The 26,017-nt window shown below is 36.8% G+C and overlaps 1 protein-coding gene across 1 annotated transcript in view; it reads right to left on the bottom strand.

The window, feature by feature from the left end:
* Positions 1 to 3,657: 3,657 nt before the first annotated feature.
* Positions 3,658 to 26,017, bottom strand: part of LOC126176277 (partitioning defective 3 homolog) — a 286,886-nt gene continuing 264,526 nt past the window's right edge. The window contains exons 27-29 of the mRNA XM_049923426.1: positions 24,645 to 24,731; positions 13,968 to 14,185; positions 3,658 to 5,367 (exon numbers count right to left, since the gene is read on the bottom strand). Of these exons, the coding sequence (XP_049779383.1) occupies positions 5,144 to 5,367; positions 13,968 to 14,185; positions 24,645 to 24,731 (529 nt within the window). The 3' untranslated portion in view covers positions 3,658 to 5,143. The remainder of the gene's footprint in view (positions 5,368 to 13,967; positions 14,186 to 24,644; positions 24,732 to 26,017) is intronic.

Below are 26,017 nucleotides of genomic sequence, written 5' to 3'. Positions count from 1 at the left end.
AACATGTGTCAGCCAAAATTTTTTTACAAAGAACCAAACCATGTTCAGAAAGTCTAGATGAAATACAGTTGGTGATGGAGTTCAAAAATGGTTCAAATGGCTCTGAGAGCTATGGGACTTAACATCTTAGGGCATCAGCCCCCTAGAACTTAGAACTACTTAAACCTAACTAACCTAAGGACATCGCACACATCCATGCCAGAGGCAGGATTCAAACCTGCGACCGTAGCAGTCCCGCGGCTCCGGACTGAAGGGCCTATAACCGCACGGCAACCGCGGCCGGCAGTGGTGGAGGGTTTATTGGTGTAAGAAGTAGTTTACCTTGTAGTTGGAATTGAAGTAGATAGTTCCTGTGAGTATGGGTAGAGGTTACACTTAACTGGATTAAATTAGTAATTGGCTCCTTTTATAGACTCCTTGCCCCCCCCCCCCCCCCGACTCAGATGATACTGTTCAAAGTAAACTTGTGTCTCATTTGAAATAGGTACCCCCACTCATATAATTATGGTTGGTGAGGACCTTCAATCTACCCTTGATATGTTGGCAAAAATACATTTTTAAAGTTAGAGGTAGGCAAAAACATCATCCAGAATCATTCTGAGTGTGTTCTCAGAAAATTATTTTGGACAATTAGTTCAGTAGGCCACTTGAAATGTAAATGGTTGTGAAAACATACTTGATCTCGTAGCAACAAATAATCATGAGCAAATAGGGAACATCATGATGGAACAGGGATTAATCCACAGGCGTACCAAAAGGGATCTGCTAAATTTTGGTAACATGATAAATCACACAAATCTAACAGTTATAAATTGAACCAAATAATTAAGTATTCATAATTTTAATATCTAAGTTGGAATGATCACATTGATAACGTTGTAGGTAAAGCAAACCAAAGACTTTGATTTACTGGCAGAACACTTAGAAAGTGCAACACGTCTACTACAGAGACTGCTTACACCACACTTGTCCATCTTCGTCAGGAGTACTGCTGTGCAGTGTGGGATTCACATCAGATTCAATTGACAGAGGATATCAAAAAAGTTCAAAGAAGGGTAGCTTGTTTTTTACTATCATGTAATTGGGGGTGATTGCCATTGAATGAAACATGAATTAGGGTGGTAACCATTAAAACAAGTGTTTTTTGTTGCAGCAGGATCTTCTCATGAAATTTCAATCACCAATTTTCTCCTCAGAGAGTGAAAATATCCTGTTGGCACCCACCTACATAGGGACGAATGATCATCTTAATACACTCATGTTCAGAAAAAACAGAACACCTTGAAAGATTAGAGATAGAATTTTCATATTTGCAAGACCTGTAGACTAGTATGTTCTGCAGAAATGTTTAGCTTTTGAATCATGTCGACCCGCTGGTTCAAGATCAACATCGATACTGCGGTGCAACAACACAAACTGGTAAAATGTGCTTGTGGCTCTTGTCACTATAAACCAAAGGTAAGGGATCAGTGTGACTTGAGCCAAGATGTGGAGGATGCCTTGGAGATGTATACATGAACCATGCCATCAAATCAGTGAGTTTGAAAGAAGGTGCATAACTGGCATGAAAGAATGTAATGCATCTATCTGGGAATTGCTGCTTGTATGGTATGAAGTGTTTCGGCAGTGCAACATGCGTATGCGTATGCGTGTGCGTGGAATGATGGTATTGTAGGACAGTGGAACAGTTTAATACATCGTACATTATCAGGGGTGGCAGCCCATCACTATTTATTATGGCATGGGTTATGTGCACATCATTCACTTCTTCACTGACCTTTGACTAATGTGCAGATACATGCTAGACAGCAGTGGTGTGTGGAATGATGTCACTGGGGACGGGAATGGCATAAGATAGTGTTTGCGGATGAATACAGGTTCTGTTTGCTTGAAAATGATGGCCAAATTTTGGTTGGGAGCGGCATCACAATGACTGCATTCGCACAAGACATACAGTGCCAACTCATGGCCTTATGGTGTGGGGACACTATTGATTACAACCAAAAATCATAGTTGGTGCGTTTACAGGGCACTGTGACCGTGTGACCTATGTGAATGATGTCTTGTGACCTTTAGCCATACCCTTTGTGTACAACACCCCAAGACACATTTTTCAGCAAGTCACTGCTCGACCACATGCTACTGCATGAACACGCACCTTCTTGGTGTCACAGGATGTCAGCTTTTTGCCCTGGTCCCAAAAATATGTGGGATATGGTGAAACGACAGGTGCAGCCCTGTAACCCAATGCCAACCACCACAGATGGAACTTTGGAAGCAGTGAATGCAGCATGAATGGCTATATCACAGGATGCCATTTGCAACTTATATGCATCAATGCCATCACACATGGAAGAAGTTATCAGGGCCCTTGGCAGACACTGTGCCTACTAAGCAACAGGACACAAGCTGAACCGAGATGACTGAAATGCTAATCATTTCAGCAGAACATACTAATGTACATGTCCTGTGAACATGAATGTTCTATCTCTAGTCATTCAAGATGTTTTGTTTTTTCCTTCTAAACACGAGTGTAAAATAAGTGCAATCAGAGCTTGCACAAAAAAGATTTAAGTGTTTGCTTTTTCCCACACGCTGTTTGAGAATGGAACAGTAAGAAACAGCTTGAAGGTGGTTTGATGAATCCTCTGCCAGGCATTTAATTGTGAACTTCAGAGTAACCGTATTGATGTAGCTTATAATGCAATGTGAATATAATGCATATTTTCTGGTGTAATAATTAAACTGCAGCTACTCACAGAGGTCCACACACAGAGGTCCAGTGTGGGCTGTAATTATAATATGGCAGTGAAACTTGATACATATGTTAATGCAGAATGGATTTACGCTGGGAAAAAAAAAAGAATAGTTCTAATTTCGACCATCAGGTGCAAAGTTGCCACTGTGACTGCAAGAAAGATAGAAAAGTTTCCAAATGTAATGATGCATTAGGAATGGGACATGGTCTGGAAAGGTCAAACTAGTGAGGAAGGCATAATGTGGACTTTATTGTTAACCAACACTTATACAATTTGTTCAATATGAGCCCAGAGACATCAACAAAATGTTGTGTAGCGCCAGATTTGCACCTGGTGGCCAAAATTGGAACTAATTTTCTTCCACCGTGAATGGGTTCTTCATTAACACATTAGCATATCTACCAAGTTTTCCTACCATACAATAATTACAGCATGCACTGGATTCCGTGACTAGCTGCACATTAATTATAACCACACAGTAGTTCTAGTTCTCTCAATTCATCCTGAAGCATGTTATCTGCAATAGTTTCTGCCCTGGAAACTAAGAATCAGGTTATATCTGGGTTTTCAAATGGCTGGTGGCAAATATAGGCCTATCTGCACTGGCTTGTAATAAACTGAGTATCCAAGGTTCCTTCCTCTTGTCTTACTAGAAAATCAGAAACTTATAAACTACTACTATTGTCCCCCCCCCCTTTTCCATTGTTATCTGGATATTCATCTAGGATCATGGTACGACAATGTTGTGGCAATAGATTTTTTGTAACCAAACTGGGTACTGGGAACCACATGCCACCATTTATTTGTTCAAAACATTCATCATTAAATTAGGAATATTTGGAGGCTTAATGTGATGGTGGGCCTATATATGTGATAGGTAAATGAATTAAAGACCACATTATAATCAATCTGATTTATTCAGTGCAAGAGATTCGCCTCTTGCTTAAAAAGTCTTCAGTATCATACATGTTTAAAAATATGTACATAAACATAGCAACATTAAATGTACAATGCAAAAATATTATGTACATTACATAACATATGTAATATAGTATATACAACTTTCTGGTAAGGCCCATCAAGACTGTACTAATATAGACAGACAGTTCAAGAGCTTACATAATTTACATTTCCCACTAAAAATGCTGAGCATGTGCTTATTGAAGTAGCAAAACTTCAATGTGAATGAGAAAGAAGAAAATGTCAATAGTAAAAATATTTTCAGAAGAGTATGCACACTGATCTCTGTATTATCTTTCCACAAAGTATAGCTTCATTCAGACTTAACAAATACAAAGTGTTGGTACATACTTAAGGTTATTTTAAAATTATAAGTCACAAATTTTACACATATTTACAGTGATTTATAAATTTAACATTATCACAGTTCAGAATTAGAATTTTTCATCTAATACACAATGTAGATTTACCTCTAAATGCAGCACAAATTATGTGTGAGCACTCTCTCTTCAATACTATCTATCCAATGTGAATAAGATACTTCTGGTCTATCAATGGACTTAAGTTATATGGAAGTATGTGATTCTTTGCATCATCCTGCACAGTGAGCACTTTCTTAATTTTTAAGAACTTTGTCTCTCCTTGATTGCACTCACCATTATGAAACCTGTAAGTGATTTGGTTGCCTGTGTCAAGTATAATCAGTTACAAAACTTGAAGAGGGCATTAAATGCGTCCCAAACCACAGCTCTGCCTGGTAACCTTTTTGAAGCATAAGCTATCATAAAAGAAGGAGTACCTGTAGGCTCAAAATAACTAGAAACAGAATCCAACAGCTATTATGGAAAGTGAAAATAGTTTGGAAACCAATGAGAAAATTTATGTATGATGTGCTACATACTACCACAATTTGTTCTGTAATGAGATGCAGGTATTCACCCATTAATAATTACTTATATGCATGAAAAAATATAAAAATTCAATCCTATTACATGAAGTTTTGTACTATTAGGTCAGCCACATTTCCAGTTTCCATACAATATCTATGCCATGACATACAAGACAATCTTATGGTAGATTCCATCATATCCACTGGAAAATGTGGCTCAAAAAATGGCCTCCATTAAATGCAGAGTTTTGATTTGCATAAGCCAATCAAACATACCTCAAGAAAATGACAGGTCATGACCTGTCTTGCTCATTGTCACCAATATTACAGCAAACAATTTACTGACAACTATAACAGTTGTCTCTCACATCATAACAATTACTTTCAAAAAATGGCAATGTTTTAAACTGCTAAAACTACCACTTACATTACAAATGTAAGATTAGTCAGATCATTATCTTCAGTAAGTTTGATACACACAGTCCTTGCCTAAACAGCACTTATTTGCCAGAAATGCATCACAACAATTCTTTAATCAGACTTCATATCCTGGCGGTTGCTGTTGCTGGCCAATGGTAACCTGTGTAACAAAAGGCCCTTGCACTCGTGCTGCAGGAGCTCCTGACCCAGAATTTCTCATGCCATCGTGACTGTGCTGTGTTCCCCAGTGTATTGCTCCTGTTGCAACTCTGTGGACATTGATGCTCTTAGCTGGTGCTGGCTGATACATGCGGTGATAGTTGCTGCCAACTGCTGGTCCTGAAAATGGTAGAGAACTTTTTTATCATCACTTATTTCCAGCAAGAAAACATTTAATTATACAGTTATCACATTAAAATTGCTGTTTATCTTGAGTTAATAATTTGTTTCACATCAGAATCGTCAGTGTTAGCACAGGCTACTGTGTACAAAGGATGATACTCTAAGTTTTCACATCACCAACATTTTACACAAGAATTTTTGGCCTGGTCAAAAGGACTGGAATTGTACAAAGGACACTAATTTTCCAATGATATATGTTGGTTAAAATAATTTGTGACAGACAGCAGAGGATAGAGGAAAGCATCACTGTCATATCATTCTCACTATTCTAACAGTGCTGCAGATGTCAAGAGAAATAGGCTGATAAAGAATGATGATGACAATAGGATTTGCAGTAGAGATAGGAAGATAGTGGAACAGGAGGGGAAAATTGCTGCCCTTCAGGCTGAGCTAGATCAGGCTAGGGAAGATCTGGACAGGTTAAGGAGGGAGAAGGGCATAGAGAGGTGGGAAGTGGCAACAGGTAACAGAAGGAACAGGCCTAGAACTAAGTCTGACAGTTTTGTGGTGAATGTCAAAAATAAGTTTGACCTGTTGCTTCAGTTAGAAACTGATGAGCCTCAAGCAGAGGTAGGTGTAGACAGGACACAACGAACTTTCAATAGGAAATTGAAAAAGAATGTAGGAAAGCCATCGAAAAGGAAGAAAGTTTTGTTGTTAGGCAGTTCTCATGCCAGAGGTGTAGGCCAACTTCTGCAGGAGGAATTAGGACCAGAATACCAGGTCACAAATTTTTTCAAACCAAGTGCTAGTCTGGATCAGGTGACAGAGGATTTAGGTTCACTCCATAAAGGATTTACCAGGGAAGACACCGTGGTAATTGTGGGAGGGCCAGGGAACAGCATCAACAGAGATCCTGGGTACAATATAGACTGTGACCTGGTAAAGATTGCGTCGCCATCGAGACACACCAATGTTGAATTTGTATCTGTTCTGAGACACCATGACCGGCCTCATTTGAACTCTTCTGTTGGGAGAGTTAATTTGGAGTTGGAACGGCTGCTTGGGTCGGGTGCGGGGGCTCATATTGGTGTGGTTCCTGTTGATTCTCTCAGTAGGTGGAACTATACCAGGCACGGCCTACATCTCAACAGGAAAGGGAAGGGGAAACTGGCTGGGGTAATAGCAGGAAATTTAAGGGGGGGGGGAGGCACTGCCATGAATGGTAAAATACCAGTGGTTACAGGTGTTGGAGCAGCACCTTTTTTAGGATAGGTAAGACAGAAAGATGTCAAGTTCTACGAGAGGTCAGGATTGAAACAAATCTTCAGTTTAGGAAAGAAATTAAACAGCACAATTCTAGCACATTGGATCACCAATCACAGCTGTCAATTATAAATTTTCACCCATCACCAGAAATTTTATCTCCACCAAGTTGTATCTCAGTCCTAGGTAATTGCATTGATGAATTAAAGTCAACCAACACAGTTGACATAATCTGCCTCTCTGAACACCATGTGACCACTGGTATAGCAACTAGGCCTAAGCACAATGAGAAACTCAGACAGGAGAGTACTGCAAATGTTACAATAAGGAAAGGTTCTCATAAAAGTATAATTAAAAATAATGTAAGTATATTTCATCAAAATATTGGGAGTTTAAAGAATAAAATAGATGAGCTTCTGGTTTGTTTAGAAAATTTAGAAGCTGAGGATGAAATAGATATACTATGCCTGTCTGAGCATCACATTGTTACTGATATGGATAAGGTAAATGTAAGTGGATATAAGCTCTATGCACATGTAATGAGAGAAAATATGGAGAAAGGAGGAGTTGCCATATATGTCAAAAGTTATCATTGTGCAAAAAGTATAGAAACAAAAAAGTTTTGTGTAGAGAAACATATAGAAGCATGTTCCTGTGAGCTTAAATTAAAGAAAGGCACATTTATAATTGTAACTGTGTATAGGTCCCCATCAGGAAATTTTCATCTATTTCTGAAAAATTTGGACTCCTTGTTGTGCTATCTGTCAGACAGGGGGAAGCAAATTATTATTTGTGGGGACTTCAATGTAGATTCTCTGAAAGAGGGTAATAGGAAAAATGACCTTGAAGTATTACTCAGTTCTTTCAATTTGACACCCGTTATTGATTTTCCTACTCAGGTGGTAAAGGATAGCAGCTCACTGATAGATAACTTCTTTATAGACCAAGATAAATTTAACCAGATAAATGCTCAGCCTGTTGAGAATGGTCTTTCTGATCATGGTGCACAGCTAGTTACAATATATGACATAGCTCCATTCAGCAGTACTAAACAGTCCTCCAAAGTAGTACGTTCAGTCAACGATTTAACAATTGCAAATTTCAGGGAAAGCCTACAGCTGTTAGACTGGGATGAGGTGTACCGTGAACCTGATGCCAATTTAAAATATAATTTATTTCATGACTTTTTGTAAATGCATTTGAAAACTGCTTCCCCAAGAAAATAGTTAAATATACTCGTAAGAAACCTTGTAACAAACCATGGCTTACTAAGGGTATAAAAATATCTTGTAACTGGAAAAGGGAAATGTATCAGACAGCAAGAAAGAGTAGTGACCCAGAAACTATCAAACATTATAAAAACTACTGTGTTATACTAAGAAAAGTTATTAAAAAATCCAGAAGTATGTGTATCATGTCTGAAATCAGCAACTCTGATAATAAAATTAAAACAATTTGGAATATTATTAAAAGAGAAACAGGTCAACCAAGAGCACAGGAAGACAGTATTACCATCAAATTGAATGAAAACTTTACGAACAAAAAGTCAGAAGTTGAAAATATTTTTAATAATCATTTTCTAAATGTTGTGGATATAGTAGGATCCAGGTGTTCATTAGAAGATGCTAGGCTGTTAATGGAAGAGGCCATACCTATGCAATTTGATACAACTGAAATCTCACCCACTTCTCCCTCTGAAATTAGTAAAATAATAAACTTGCTTAAAAGCAAAAACTCACATGGAATTGATGGCATTTCCAGCAAAATACTAAAAGCTTGTTCTCAACAGATCAGTAAGATTCTCAGCCACCTGTGTAATAGCTCTCTGGAACAGGGCATTTTCCCTGATAGGCTGAAATATGCTATTGTTATACCTTTGCATAAAAAGGGGGGATAGATCTGATGTCAACCATTACCGTCCAATCTCCCTTCTAACAGCTTTATCCAATATTTTTGAGAAAGTAATGTATTCAAGAGTAGCTTCACATATCTGTAACAATGAAGTACTAACAAAATGTCAGTTTGGTTTCCAGAAAGGTTTTTCAACAGAAAATGCCATATATGCTTTCACTAATCAAATTTTGAATGATCTGAATAACTGAACACCACCCATTGGGATTTTTTGTGATCTCTCAAAGGCTTTTGATTGTGTAAATCATGAAATTCTGCTAGACAAGCTCAAGTATTGTGGCATGAGTGGGACAGTGCACAAATGGTTTAATTCGTACCTAACTGGAAGAGTGCAGAAAGTTGAAATAAGTAGTTCTCATAATATGCAAAGATCAGCACATTCCTCAAACTCGGGAACTATCAAGAATGGGGTTCCACAAGGGTCAGTCTTGGGTCCTTTGTTGTTCTTAATATATATTAATGACTTGCCATTCTATATTCATGAAGAGGCAAGGTTAGTTCTCTTTGCTGATGATACAAGTATAGTAATCACACCTGACAAACAAGAATTAACTGATGAAATTGTCAATACTGTCTTTCAGAAAATTACTAAGTGGTTACTTGTAAACAGACTCTCACTGAATTTTGATAAGACACAGTACATACAGTTCCGTACAGTGAATGGTATGACGCCATTAATAAATATAGACCTTAATCAGAAGCATATAGCTAAGGTAGAATATTCCAGATTTTTAGGTGTGTCCATTGATGAGAGATTAAATTGGAAGGAACACATTGATGATCTGCTGAAACGTTTGAGTTCAGCTACTTATGCAATAAGGGTCATTGCAAATTTTGGTGATAAACATCTTGGTAAATTAGCTTACTATGCCTATTTTCACTCGTTGCTTTCATATGGCATCATATTTTGGGGTAATTCATCACTGAGGAATAAAGTATTTATTGCACAGAAGCGTGTAATCAGAATAATAGCTGGAGTCCACCCAAGATCATCCTGCAGACATTTATTTAAGGATCTAGGGATATTCACAGTAGCTTCTCAGTGTATATACTCTCTTATGAAATTTGTTATTAACAACCAAACCCAATTCAAAAGTAATAGCAGTGTGCATGATTACAATACTAGGAGAAAGGATGATCTTCACTATTCAAGATTAAATCTAACTTTGGCACAGAAAGGGGTGAATTATACTGGCACTAAAGTCTTTAGTCACTTACCAAATAGTATCAAAAGTCTGACAGATAACCAACAAGCATTTAAGAAGAAATTAAAAGAATTTCTGAATGACAACTCCTTCTACTCTATAGAGGAATTTTTAGATATAAATTTAAAAAAATATATTTAAAAAACAAAAAACAAAAAAATGAAAAAGTTGTTATATTAATTTAAGTATGTAACAACAACAACAACAACAACAACAACTACTACTACTACTACTACTACTACTACTCTGTTATGGTTAACAGAGAAATACCACAGACACAGTTTAACATACAGTAATCCATACTACTACAGTTCCTTTTACAAGACACACTTGAATTGCACTTTTGACTTCAAATATAAAGTTTGTTCAATGGTTTAATTATGAACAAATTATGTTTTCACGTCATGGACTTTCTCCCATCATTACACAAGGGTTTAGTCTATAGCAAAATTAGTTTTAAACACATTTATACAATTTCCATTGTGATTCAAGCTACTTCTAAAGTAATAATGAATAATTAATTTTGATATTTGTACACTAGGAATAAATGGTGTGTGTGTTTCTGTATGATAGTAGCACCAACAATAGAAAACAAGAAACATCTATTATGACCAGCCCAAGCACTCACTTTGTAATGCTGTAGTGGATCCTATCATTACTATCATTTTCGTATGCATATCTTAACAGGACAATAATTTTTACTGCTTGTATAGATGCAACAAACTTTTACCAACAGCCAGTATTTCATTCAGAAATTGCCTTAGGCCACATTCTTAAGATGTGTTATCAACAAATGCAATCAGTTCTTTCACATTCCTGCATCTTGATCTACACTTGTATTTGTGAAGAACGTGGTGAAATTCGTGTGTTTTATTTTGCATCGTTACCATGTGTAGCTTGTAAACCTGCCCGTCAAATTTTCAGTATCTTAGTGACAATATGATATATTCTATGCAAAGCAGTACTTTCGATACACTGTATTCACTCAGAATATTGTTGTCAATTCTGGTATGCTACTTAAAAACACCTAACTATATGGTAGGGATATAATAGGGGGAAACATCCCACGTGGGAAAAACATATCTAAAAACAAAGATGATGTGACTTACCAAACGAAAGCGCTAGCAGGTCGACAGACACACAAACAAACACAAACATACACACAAAATTCAAGCTTTTGCAACCAACGGTTGCTTCATCAGGAAAGAGGGAAGGAGAGGGAAACACGAAAGGATGTGGGTTTTAAGGGAGAGGGTAAGGAGTCGTTCCAATCCTGGGAGCAGAAAGACTTACCTTATGGGGAAAAAAGGACAGGTATACACTCGCACACACACCCATATCCAACCGCACACACACACACAGACTCAAGCAGACATCTGTAAAGGCAAAGAGTTTCGGCAGAGATGTCAGTCGAGGCAGAATTACAGAGGCAAAGATGTTGTTGAAAGATAGGTGAGGTGTGAGCGGCGGCAACTTTAAATTAGCGGAGGTTGAGGCCTGGCGGATAACGAGAAGAGAGGATATACTGAAGGGCAAGACATTGAAAGTGGGAAATCAGCAGTAAATTTGGACTATAACAGAACCAAGGGAGGAGTGGATATTGTGGATCAGACAGTGCATCATATATAACAGTCAGAATAATCAGGAGATGGCCGCTGGCATAATTCTATCAACATCTTGATATCGTAGGAATAAATTTGAATGTGATCTTTAGTCACAATAACCCAAACAATAAAGACAGATGATGGCTTTTTCTAAAAAACCTATCATATAGTCATATGAAAGCTCATCTAGGGCAAGGAGCAAAATTAACGAACCTTCCGAAAGATGTACAAATGTTTCTCGAAAAATTCAGAAACGTTCATGACAAACCTAAACCTGGAATACGTAACATATCTGGACGACACAAAAATGTCAGGATGAAGACATCATGCATTCTCATCAGAACATTACTTGTTTCTCTTGTGATGTTAATGACTAGCGGATGGAAATTTCTTCTGACGGAAGATGTCTATTTATGTAATCTATTTTAATATAGCCGACTGATTTTTTCTTTTACTTTTATCCAAAATAAATAATTAATGCAATGACACACTGTTTTATTTCAGTTTTTACCTTTTGGTTTGCCTAAAAACTATAACAATGTGCAGATGAAATTGCGGTGTAAATGCGCACCCACTCACGTGAAATAAGAAGGCACACCCACCAGGGGGGGTTAAGCTAAGAGGAAAAGATTATGGATGAACTTTTAGTGTGTTTTCAGTCTACTTTACAAAATATTTTGAAACAAGTATCCCAGTCTTTAGAACAGACAAAAATCTGATCGTTGATAACTGTTATAGTGCCACATCAATGGCAATAAAGCTTTCTCAGAAAGGGAGTAAAGAAAAACTCGTTAAACAACATCAATAAACAGGAACAAATGACTCACCGGTAATAAAGGAGAGTAGATTTATATTTGAGACATGCATAAAGATAGCAACAGTAATTTGAAAAGTACTAGTTATGTTACTGGGCAGATGCTCCAAAAAAATTACAATTAGAACATTAGTTTGATAAGATGAACATTGTTTCTACACTGATCTATAAAGTTTCACCTTTTGTCTGTCTGCACCTCACTTTTGCACTCTAATGAAGGATAGCTCCTCCACCAACATGTTGCAGAAGTCTTTTCTTTCATGCAGATACTGGTTAACTAGATTTGGGAAGTAGCTACACAGCCAATATTACTGGGTTTAGATGTGTAAAGTGGTCACAAGTCAGTCTGCAGGAGGAGCTTTCTTACTTTTACACATATTAAATGTTATTTGTAGTCTTATTTCAGATACTAAATAACATACAAGTAGAGACTAAATCTTTGAATATACATATTTCACTTCAGTTTGTTTATTCACTTCAAATTCAATTCAGTCATTTAATGCGGCTTTTTGGCTAACATTAGAAATTCTGTATCAAGGAACCTTCTAGAATATAATGTAAAACAAGATGGCTACTCATCCAATATGTAAATATTGGAAGTATTATCTATGAATTAATATTCTGTGATCCATTTTACAATATTTAAGCAGGAAAAGATAATGTTTAACAAAAATTATTATTTCAGATTTTTTCTTTGTTTGTACAGAATATCTTAAGTACACATATTCATGTAAATATCTGATCTTCCATTATTAACTTTTAAATGTACCTATGATGAAAATGCATGTTATATTTGTGAATGATGTTCAAATATTTAATTGCTAATATTAGTATTGAAACTAATTGCAAGAAATTCCATTTAATATGCTACACACTTCTCCTATTGGATATAATGTGCTAAGTAATTATAAATTATAGAATTGATATCTTCATATAAAAAAATGAAATTTAAAATATAAAATTCCAAATATTATATTTTACAATAGCTGGGAGGGTATGTCAGAATAGGAGTATCATTTCACTTACCAATAAACTACTGAAGGAAAATATGTGGGAGCTAATGGACCCATAACACCAATTACTGTTTAACTACAATGGGGTAAAAGGGCAGGGGGATGGTTGTCTGGAATGCTGAAGAAAATATGATCAGAAGAGTACTACTATTTACAGAAAGAAACAGCCCTGTGCCCAAATTATGTCAGACAGCTCATACATGCAATAAGCTGCTTACAATGTGAAACATGTCACTCTCAATATGCCAGCAAAATCTCAATGGAACCATTATGTGTAAATTAATTTTACTGTAATAATAATACAAACATTAAATGCTTTCTTACTGCAGACATTTTAATCATTTCCCATATATGTAATCATTTGTAGTGCTCCATTTATAAAATTTCTTAAGAAGATCACTCAGTTTCTGGAAAAAACTGTATAAATGATGATGAATTACAACTGTACAGTTATGAAAATAAACAAACCTAAAGTTTTGACAATGAAAAACTCCTTTCACCCCAAAGAAGTGCCAAAACACTGCTGTTATGCAAATGTTTTGATCAGTATTCTTAACATATACAAAAATTTATGGAAGTATATTTTCTACTAATCAAACTGAGACCATACAGGACAGTGTGTGTGGCTGCAAATAGACAATTTCACAAAAACTTGACACAGTGCAAATTAATTTAGCTGGTGTCAAAGGATGTGGATATACAAAGAAAGCTTCCATGAAACAAAATTGATACAATCAACTACCAATTTTTTACTAGGAAAGAAAACAAAGTAATTAATACATACCATTTACCATAACTCGGCCATCTTGTGTCTCTCCTTCCCGACGTCCTCGTGGGAGAGAATTGGAATTCGCATCCACAAGAGGAGCACCTGCTCCACGCAACTGTTGATTTGCACGCATCACAGCTTGTACACTTTCATACTCATAGAAATTTGATGCAGGTCGCTGATGCAGTTCCCGGCTGTCTCGCCGCTGAGAATGGTAATGTTGTTGCCTACGACTGTAGTAAATGGAAATAATCAGACTTTGCTTCCTACATTGTTGTGAAAAAGAGGTTACTATATATTGACATGGAAAGTTATAAATTAAAAACATTGAAAATTCCCTTTCAATCCCTCCTATATTCCATTTTAATTCATTGTGTAAGCAAGCCACAGATTTGGCATGTACCAATTTTCTTTATTTGCAGAACATTCAGGGAAGAATGGTTAATGATCCAGTGACAGATTGTAAGAACACCAAGTCATGTTTCAAGAGAGAGTGCTCTCATTATCATGTTGTAAAACCTAACTCACATGGTTAAATGATAAAACTCTAGCGTTTTATCCTCATGAGGTAAGTTTTAGAGCCTGATGATGAGAGCATTGTCTCTCAAAACGTGTTGTGTGTAGGGCAAAAATTACAATTGAATCTTATTAATTGTTACCTCACATCTGTAATGGCTAATATTAAAAAACGAAGTCAATTTTTTTGTTCAAACCATAAAAGTAACAAAACTTAACAGTGCATATAACATACTGGAACATGTGTATGTGTCTTCTGTATGTGCACAGTAACTTGGATAAATGCACATCAATATTAGGGAAACAATGGCCTAATAAATTAGTACAGGATCTAATATATAACATATGAACACACAGGATAACATGGCAAAACAAGAAGCTGCAGAATGCTGCACCATATATTGTGGTTATTATGTTTAAGAGAGATAACCAATGGTGGATAAATCCATACTTTTAAGACAGAACGGGGTGTTAGATATCAAGGACACTGACACTAATGTGGCATCAGTAATTACTGACAGCCCAATGCTATACTGCGTGCCAGAACTAAATGCAAAGTATCAAGATTGTGATTATTCTGCCATAAATAAAACTGAACAGCTGTCCAACTTAAAAGAAAGTGCAAACTTCTGATTATGGGGAATACTAGAAGAAAACCAGATTTCTGGTTCAAAACTAAAGCAGAATTGTGGAATGGTGAGAATATTTTATGCCTGGAGATCCAGAAGCTAGCTAGCTAGCTCGCTCTCTCTCGCGAGCTCCCTCTCTCGCGAGCTCGCTCTCTCGCGAGCTCGCTCTCTCGCGAGCTCTCTCTCTCGCGAGCTCTCTCTCTCGCGAGCTCTCTCTCTCGCGAGCTCTCTCTCTCGCGAGCTCTCTCTCTCGCGAGCTCTCTCTCTCTCTCTCTCTCTCTCTCTCTCTCTCTCTCTCTAGCGAGCGCTCTCTCTCTCTCTCTCTCTCTCTCTCTCTCTCTCTCTCTCTCTCTCTCTCTCTGTCTGTGTGTGTGTGTGTGTGTGTGTGTGTGTGTGTGTGTACGCGCGCACTTTACCTTCAAATGGTTCTTTTATGATTTTCTTTTGTAAGATGTTCAGGACTGGCATATGAACTAGCCATATGCTCTTATTCAGGCACTTCAAGTGGGATGTATACTTACACGTGTGATTGTGTGTTATGTGGCAGTACACAGGAAGAATGAATGTCTTAAAAAGACACATATTCTTTACAAATTTAACCTTGGCAATAATGCAGTACAGCTTGGGAGAAACAATGACAGTGAGTCTGGAAATGGTAGTGAATGAAGAAACCATACAGTGATACATTAAAAATTCAGATACGAAAAATGACCATTTAAAAAGCAACTACATGGAGGTACAAGTGTTGTTTGAAAAGCTCTTGGAACTAGCACGAGTTGTTCACGTGATATTCATTGGACTGTTGCCTGTAAACACGTGCCACGTCAGTGTTCTTGGAAGAGAGCTGTGGTGGTGACATGGCTTTGCTGTTGTTCCCATGTAGTGATTTGCAAAGATGGGGGGAGGGAGGGAGGGAGGGAGGGAGGGAGGGCAGAGATTCGAGCAGTGATTAAGTTCTTCGTAAAGAAAGGTATGAAAGCATAGAACTTTCATGCCGATTTCCAGAATACACTGGGGGCTCTGCTCCTTCATATTCAACTGTTGCCAAGTGGACAAATGACTTTAAATTTGGTCGAGAGAACTTAGATGATGATTCACACAGTGGTTGGCCAAGATGTGTGTCTACTCCAGAAATCATTGCAAAAGTGCACAGAATGGTCATGGAGGATCGCCGACTGAAAGTGATTGAAATTGCTCATGCTTGCCAGATATAATCAGAAAGGGCATTTCACATTTTAACTGAAGAATTAGAAATGATAAATTATCTGCATGGTCAATGCCGCGAGTCTTGACAATGGACCCAAAACGCATGGACATATCAGAACAATGTTTGGCCCATTTAAGAAGAAACGGACAAGATTTTTTGCACCAATTTGTGACCACAGATTAAACTTGGTTGCACTACTATACCCCAGAGACAAAACAACAGTCAGAGCTGTGGAAGTATGTTGCTTCTCTGCCACCAAAGAAAGCAAAGACAATTCCTTTGGCGGGAAAGGTCATGGCATCAGTGTTCTTGGATGCGAAGGGGATTCTGTTTGTACATTATCTCCTCGCTGGGCAAATAATTTTGGAGAATACTATGCTAAGCTGCTGGACAAATTGCAACAAAAAATATGTGAAAAAAGGCGAGGTTTAGCAAGGAAGAAGTCATCTTCCATCAAGATAATGTGCACCCCCACGCATGTGCCGTCATCATGGCACAATTAAGGTATGAATTGTTGCCACATCTGCCTTATTCACCTGATATGGCTCCATCAGACTTTCATCTCTTACCAAAACTGAAAATTTTTCTTGAGATGGATGAAGATTCACTTTAAACGAAGAATTGACAGCTGGAGTTGACAACTATTTTGCAGGCCCAGAGGAAACTCATTTTCGAGATGAGGTCAACGCACTGGAGCATCATTGGACCAAGAGCATTAATATACAAGAAGACTACATTGAAAAGCAAAATTTCAGTGATGTAAGTACTTTTTTTCAATTCCGTTCTGAGAACTTTTCATACCACCCTCATACATTAGAAGTCATGAACAGTGAAAAACTAGGATTATTGTATGACTATTTGTGCCCAAACTGTATTGAGTTTGCATTGACTGACTGTTCCATTGGTTCTCGGTAAAATATTTTGTAAATTATTGAAGGCACAACAGCTGGAAACTGGTTTGTGTAACAAATACTAAATATTGTAGAATATTACACCAGTGTTGTGTGTGTTTCATTCATAATGTATTGGGTTTATATTACTTCATTGTATACCTACATCTAAAGGAATCAAGGATAGGTGTGACTTGTAGCCTTGTCTCCTCTTGCAGGAAACAAACTTTCCGTAACTCTCCTCCATTTTCTCCAAGCCAGAAAATGAACACCATACACAAACAACTTTTAGAGGATCACTGCAGAATATTAATGTGATTTGTTCTTATCATCAGACAGTACCTATTTGTAACAACAAAGCAGTTTGCAGAATGAATATTCACTCAGCACTAGAGTTTTCACTTATCTAAAACTTCTTGGCAGATTAAAACTTTGTGCTGAAACAGGACTTGAACTTGGGACAATTCCCTTTTGTGAGCAAATGCGTTACTGACTGAGCTATGCTTCTCTTATGATTTTCTTTTGCATGATGTTCAGAACTGGCTTATGACCCAGGCATGTGCTCTTGTTCAGTCACTTTAAGTCAAACAGCACCTTTAATTCCACCAGAACTTGATCTCTTAGCTCCCAAATTTCTAAGAAATTTCTCTTGGAAGAAAGGATATTGCCGATATATGGCTTTGCCACTGTCTGGGAGATTGTGGCTCATGCTTGGATGGTTCAATTGTAGAACACTTGTCCATGAAAAACAAAGGTACCAGGTCAGAGCCCTAGTCTGGCTTAACATTCTAATATGCCAGTAAATTTCAAAATGAAAGTTAATTTTGTTTCGGTTTCTGATGTCTGAAGTTTCACTATTTAATTGACTACACAGTGCTGAACACATAATTGATAAGATATAAGAATCTTTAAGGCATTAATAATCTTAATGTAAGGAAGAAGTTACACAGTTAACTAAAGGTCATCATTGCTGCATATTTAGATAGTTGGTTTTGTGACACTAAAAATTATCTGCAGAAATCAAAATCATACGCCATGTTTAAAATGTAGAATATCAGACACTTATTTATGTTACAGGCTTGCACATTATACCATACAAAACAGCAGTACAACAGTCAACCTAGAGATTGAGAAATTAAGAAACAAAAACACTAAACTTTTTAAAACTAAAGGAAGCTTATGATTTTCACTTTCAGTCAGTTAACTCACTAAAAGCTTCCTTTTCATGACTGTCACCAATCAGAGCATATATTTTGATATTATAAACAGATGGACTCCTAACATTTACATTGTTTCAGTAATATGCCCACTACTTCATTTCCTCTATTGCTTTGCTTTTGACAGTATTTGTACCACTTATGTATGAGCATTGCCTAGAATGTGATTTCCACTGCTGTTTTAGCAGCAGTACAATGTGGCTGTCATTTTGTACATGTGCCATGCAATGTTTAAGGGACAATATACCCTCTGTATGGAATTCTAAAGCAGTGATTTTGGATAACATAATTTTTGGTACTGGGCCACATCATTGTAAACTACTGAAACAACTAAATTACTGGTGGTTTGATCAACTTGCCACAATCCTCTTATTTTAACCAAAATTACACCAGCCATGGAAGCCTATGAACTTAAGCATTTGTGAAGCATCAAACATGACAGGTGAAGAGCTGATCACTGGTCCCAAAATTACCTAAGATACACTGATAAAATGTGTATGTTACCTTCTTTTCTCAAGTCATCAGTCTTCTGACTGATTTGATGTGGCCTGTCATGAATTCCTCTCCAGAGTAGCGCTTGCACCCCACATCCTCAACTATTTGCTGGATATATTCCAGTGTCTGTCTTCCCCAATAGTTTTTACCCTCTTTAGTTCCCTCTACTACCATGGAGATTATTCTCAGATGCCATAACATTTCATACCATGCTATCTTCTTCAGGTCAGTATATTCCATATGCTCCTTTCTTCATCAATAATTCTATGGAGAACCACCTCATTCCTGATCAGTCCACCCACTTTCAACATTTTTCTGTATCACCAATCTCAAATGCTTCGATTCTCTTCAGTATGGGTTTTCCCAACATCCATGATTCTCTGCCATACAATGTTATGCCCCAAAAGCACATTCTCAGACATTCTTCCTCAAATTAATGTCTGCCCTTGGCCAGGAATACCCTCTTTGCCTGTGTCAGTTTGCTTTTTATGTTGTCCTTGCTTTGTTAATCATGGGTTATTTTCCCATTGGGTCAAGATTCTCCCTATTCTCATTTCTGCTGTTTCTCATTCATTTTTCTTTTTCCAGTTCATTCCAAATCCATATTCTGTTGTCATCAGACAGCTCGTTCTAGTCAACGATGCTGTAATTATTCTTCCCTTTTGCCGAGGACAGCAATGTCATCAGCAAACCTTATCACTGATATCCTTTCACCCTGAATTTTAATCCCATTCTTGAATCTGTCTTATTCCTATCACTGGTTCTTCAGTGTACTGATGAAACAGCAGAGGTGAAGTATTGCATCCTGGTCTATGCCCTTTTTAATCAGCATTGTACATATTGTACATCACAATCTTTCCCGGTAGCCTACTCCTATTTCTCTCGAAACTTCTACTTCCATTATCAAGCGCAAAGTCAGACCTGCCTCTCTGGTGTATTTACCTTTCCTAAAGTCGAACTGATCATCATCTAACAGATTCTCAATTTTCTTTTCCATTTTTCTGTAGGTCATTCATGTCACTAGCTTGGATGCAAGGGATGTTAAGCTGATTGTGCGGTATTTTTTGCGTCTATCTGCCCATGCTGTCTTCGAAATAATGTGGATGATATTTTTCTGAAAGTCTGATGGTAAATTGCCAGTCTCATAGGTTCTACACACCAACTTTAATAGTTGTGTGGTTGCCATTTCTCCCAATGATTTTAGAAATTCTGATGAAATGTTATCTATCCCTTCTGATTTATTAGATCTCAAGTCTTTCAGAGTTCTTTTAAGTTTTGACTACAATAATGGAATCCCTGTCTCTTCCTTGTTGATTACATTTTCTTCTTCTATCATATCATCAGATTAATTTCCCCCCCCCCCCCCCTCCCCCCGAAACAGAGGCATTCAATGTACTCTTTCCACTATCCACTCTTTCCTCTGCATTTAATAGTTAAATTCCCATTGCACTCGTAATGTTACTGCCCTTGCTTTTAATTTTACTGAAGGTCATTTTGACTTTTCTATATGCTGAGTCTGTCCTTCCAATGATAATTTACTTTTGATTTCTTCACATTTTTCCTGGAGAAATTTCAAACTGTCTACCCTGTAAGTCATATTTATTTCATTGCTAAGTGATTTACATTGCTTTATTCCTGTCTTTTGGACATTTTTCTACTCCCTCCTTTTGTTGAACAATTGCAGTATTGCTTCTGTTACCCCAGGTTTCTTCACAGTTCTCTTCCATGTACCTATGTCTAACTGTCCAACATCAGTGATGGCCCTTTCTAGACATGTCCACCCCTCTTCAACTGAACTGCCTACTGTGATATTCCTTACTGTGATATCCACATCCTTAGCAAATTTCAAATGCGTCTCATCACTCCCAAGTACTTCAGTATGCCTCTCCCTTCCAGACTGATTCTTCCGTGCAATTTTCTTAATCTTCAGTGTACTCTTCAATAGTACTAAATTATGACCTGGGTCTATCTATACCTGCTCCTGGGCATGCCTTACAATCCAATATCTCACTTTGGAATCTCTGTCTGACCATGATATAATCAGGCTGGAATCTTTCTGTGTCTCTGGGTCTTTTACCAAGAATACCTCATATCTTCTTGTAATTCTTGAACATAGTATTTGCTATTACCATCTTAAATTTATTACGAAACTCAATTAGTATTTCTCCTCCCTCACTCCTACTGCCAAGACCATCTTCTTCTGTAATTCTTTCTTCTGTTTTTCCCCTGCAACTGTGTTACAAATCCCCACAATTATTAGATCACCATGTCCCTTCACACACAGAATTACTTCTTCAGTATCCTCATATACCTTTTTTTCATCACATGCTTGTGACATTGGCATATATATCTGAACTATCATCATCTCCATTAGTTTACTGTCATATCCAATGAGAATGTCATATCCAATGAGAATGTCATATCCAATGAGAATGTCATATCCAATGAGAATGTCATATCCAATGAGAATGTCATATCCAATGAGAATGTCATATCCAATGAGAATGTCATATCCAATGAGAATGTCATATCCAATGAGAATGTCATATCCAATGAGAATGTCATATCCAATGAGAATGTCATATCCAATGAGAATGTCATATCCAATGAGAATGTCATATCCAATGAGAATGTCATATCCAATGAGAATGTCATATCCAATGAGAATGTCATATCCAATGAGAATGTCATATCCAATGAGAATGTCATATCCAATGAGAATGTCATATCCAATGAGAATGTCATATCCAATGAGAATGTCATATCCAATGAGAATGTCATATCCAATGAGAATGTCATATCCAATGAGAATGTCATATCCAATGAGAATGTCATATCCAATGAGAATGTCATATCCAATGAGAATGTCATATCCAATGAGAATGTCATATCCAATGAGAATGTCATATCCAATGAGAATGTCATATCCAATGAGAATGTCATATCCAATGAGAATGTCATATCCAATGAGAATGTCATATCCAATGAGAATGTCATATCCAATGAGAATGTCATATCCAATGAGAATGTCATATCCAATGAGAATGTCATATCCAATGAGAATGTCATATCCAATGAGAATGTCATATCCAATGAGAATGTCATATCCAATGAGAATGTCATATCCAATGAGAATGTCATATCCAATGAGAATGTCATATCCAATGAGAATGTCATATCCAATGAGAATGTCATATCCAATGAGAATGTCATATCCAATGAGAATGTCATATCCAATGAGAATGTCATATCCAATGAGAATGTCATATCCAATGAGAATGTCATATCCAATGAGAATGTCATATCCAATGAGAATGTCATATCCAATGAGAATGTCATATCCAATGAGAATGTCATATCCAATGAGAATGTCATATCCAATGAGAATGTCATATCCAATGAGAATGTCATATCCAATGAGAATGTCATATCCAATGAGAATGTCATATCCAATGAGAATGTCATATCCAATGAGAATGTCATATCCAATGAGAATGCCATATCCAATGAGAATGTCATATCCAATGAGAATGTCAAATCCAATGAGAATGTCAAATCCAATGAGAATGTCAAATCCAATGAGAATGTCAAATCCAATGAGAATGTCAAATCCAATGAGAATGTCAAATCCAATGAGAATGTCAAATCCAATGAGAATGTCAAATCCAATGAGAATGTCAAATCTAATGAGAATGTCAAATCTAATGAGAACAATCCTATCACTGACCTGTTTCTGTTGTTGTTGTTGTTATTATCCTATACTCATCTGACCAGAAATCCATATCTTCTTTCCCTTTCACTTCACTGACCCCCACTATACCTACATTGAGCTTTAGCATCTCTCTCTTCAGATTTTCTAGCTTTCCTGCTACATTCAAACTTCTGACATTCCACACTCAGACTCATAGAATATTATCACTTTGTTGGTTATTCCATCTTTTTAGCAATCTCCTGCCAGAGATCCAAACGGAGACTAATCCAGAATCTTTTGCCAATGTAAATATCATTGTGACACTTTTTCATTTACAAGCCACATGTCCTGTGGATACACATTGTGTGTTTTTTAATGCAGTGGTTTCCATTGTCTTCTGCATCCTCATGCTATTGATCTTCACTGATTTTTCTGCCTTTTGGAGGCAGTTTCCCATACCAAAAGGGCAAGACAGCACTCTGAACCTCTGTTTGCTCCTAAGTCCTCTTCAACAAGGCCACTGGAAGAGTGAGGGTAACTTGTGCCAAAAGTCTTTGACAGCCTTTATTGATGAGGATTTTTATTCAAAATTTAAGCAGTGAAAATTTAAGCAGTGGCTGCGATCCAGCCTAGAACCCATGGCATTTTGATTACTAATCAAAGATGCTATCTGTACATCATGAGTTCACCAATTATATTACCACTACAGGTACAATCGTCTTACTTTAGGAAGAACGTATTTTCTCCCTCCCTAGTACAAAAAAATAAATAAAACAAATACAAAATTATATGGCTAATTTGTTCCTGCTCTTAAGAAAAATAAATATTATCATAAATATTCAGATGAAATAATATACAAGTGACATTGAGAATACAAAGTTTTATTTGTGAACAATGAAAAGAACAGCTATATATTACCGTAAAGTAAGAATTTACAAGTACCAGCTGGACGATCTGTCTTTCACTGGCACCATCGACAATTTATTTCCTTCTCTTGTTACTCCTGCTCCCTTTATCCTCTATCAAGGAATACATGATAGTTCTCTTTTTCTAACATTATGACAAGGAAGATTTATGTGCCACTAGTACTGATACTGATCCCTTACATATCAGTGAGAAGCTTAGTATACAGACAAATGCTGTTCACCAGGAGCTTAAGAAAAAAACATGCACAAGGCTGAATACTACAATGCTATGTTCAACTAGTCTCTACAGTGCAGGAGATAAGGCATCCCAAGCACTCTGTGCATGCTATGAATGTTTTACTTTTATTTACTTTGTGTGTGTGTGTGTGTGTGTGTGTGTGTGTGTGTGTGTGTGTGTGTGAGAGAGAGAGAGAGAGAGAGAGAGAGAGAGAGAAAGCAAACATGACTAACAAAAGAAATGTAAAGCATGCACAGAGGATAAACATGCACTGCATGCTTCAGGAAGCAAAACACTGATCCATGGAGTGCTTGTCTTTTTCTAAAGTATGTGCAATGAAGTCTAAGGGTTTCTTATTTCTTACTTTTACACCAGCACTACATACTGGTAAATAAACAATTACAGCTGCTGACTGCTTGTTGGAAGGAGATGCCATAGAATGGAATACTTGATTAACATTTACTTTCTAAAAGATGGCTTACTAATACCAGCATCACCAATCCAAATAAGTATTACAATTAATGTAAAAGTAACAGTTTAATGAAATTTCAGACAATTCCTGTTTGTGATAATAGTTCCATATTTAATTAATGAAAACTGTCATCATCTGTAATGTCAAACAGCCAGCAACAATTCTTTTGCTGATTGATATGATTATAATCTCAGGCTAAATAGATCTAATAATATCAAGTGATCACTGTGATTTAGCATTCGCATACCGCTATGATATTATTGTAGGCTGGGAAGATGCTTTAAGATCTTTCAGAAACAGCACTTTGCTAGTAAATGCAACACTGTCCAAATGGGGAATGTTTAAGAAACACAATAATAAAGAAAATAATTTCATTGATGTAAGTGTTAGAACTGCCAGATGCATTTTTTCTCAATTATTATCGCACCATACCTTTCTTCTTCCACCTTAAATCTCTGATGCTGCACCTGGAGTCTCATTTGCATTATCTGAACCTCAGAGAGCTGTTCTTTGCGTTTGCTTGCAACACCCAAGAAAAGAAGGAAGAAATGGTTAATTGATTTGAATGTTAGTTACAAAAAACAAACATTGTCAATTCAATTTTAAAAGAAACTGGAAAAACAGAGCACTTTTACAAACAACGAGTGACACAAAGTACTGTATTCAAAATGGCACATGAAACCAGTTATAATGTCTGATGTGTTACTGCAATTTTTAAAATAAAACTAACCTCTTTTCATTGTTAACTTCATTCTGATGGACACCATAATGCCCTATATTACATGAAGAACTACATTTCTCAACTTCTTGGTTTTTGCAGCTTATAAAATGGTGTTAACTTCAGAGCTGTACATTATGCATTTAATGGCAGCAAATTTCATTGCTTCTTAAGCATGAATGTGCTGAAGTATTACGCAGATAACAAGACCAGACACAAACTGTTTCATATTCATTCTGCTAGCATAAAACCAATAAAATAATGGTGCATGCTCCGTGCAGATAACCCGAGCATTCCAGACTATGTAGCAAGGAGAGAAACAACAGTTCGCGCCTCCCTTCACCAAAAAACATAAATTTTATAAAGCAATAAGTGCATGCTGCAGTCTATTCCGAAGTCGTCGTCATTTTCAGGAAAATGTGCATTCCACAAACAGGTATGTACAAAAATATTTGTGACAGTATGGAATTTTCAAGTACCTGGCTATGTGCTAAAAATGTGAAGCTTCAAAACATGTTATTTTTAAAATCAGTTAACAACACTCTGTAGGCTGAATTTTCAAAACTGAAAGAAGAGCAACAAATTCTGAAATCATATTTTCCTTCCTTGTTTCACAAATGTAGTACTTTTTGACTGTGTGTATTGCCTAATTAATAGTGGAGTCTCCTGAATTATTAATATTCATTGCAAGTGTATATCTGTTACTGAAAATGTTTTGATGAAATGAACAGTTCATTTCCATGGACTGATATTCTACCTAACTAGTTCTCTAACAATGAGGAAGACCAGCAGACACAGATCATTTAGCAGTTAACTGTGATTTGATATGCTTCTTTGAATCGATATTGACACTCTGAATTTCTGCAACACCAATTGACTTCATACACAGCTATAATGCTGTACTTAAAATATACTTTTACAAGAAATAAATCAGCTATTCTTATTGGATCAGAAGAAAACAACATTTTGATGGAGAAATGTTTTTACAGCTAATGAGCTCAGTTGGCCTGCATAGGCCTCTTAAATTTTATATTTCTGATTGCTCACCCATCATTCATAAAAAATAAATATAATTACAGCACACATT

This window comes from Schistocerca cancellata, chromosome 3, assembly GCF_023864275.1.
Source record: "Schistocerca cancellata isolate TAMUIC-IGC-003103 chromosome 3, iqSchCanc2.1, whole genome shotgun sequence".
Classification (NCBI taxonomy): Eukaryota; Metazoa; Arthropoda; class Insecta; order Orthoptera; family Acrididae; genus Schistocerca; species Schistocerca cancellata.
The sequence above is the reverse complement of the archived record's forward strand: the minus strand, read 5'-3'. Positions and strand labels throughout refer to the sequence as shown.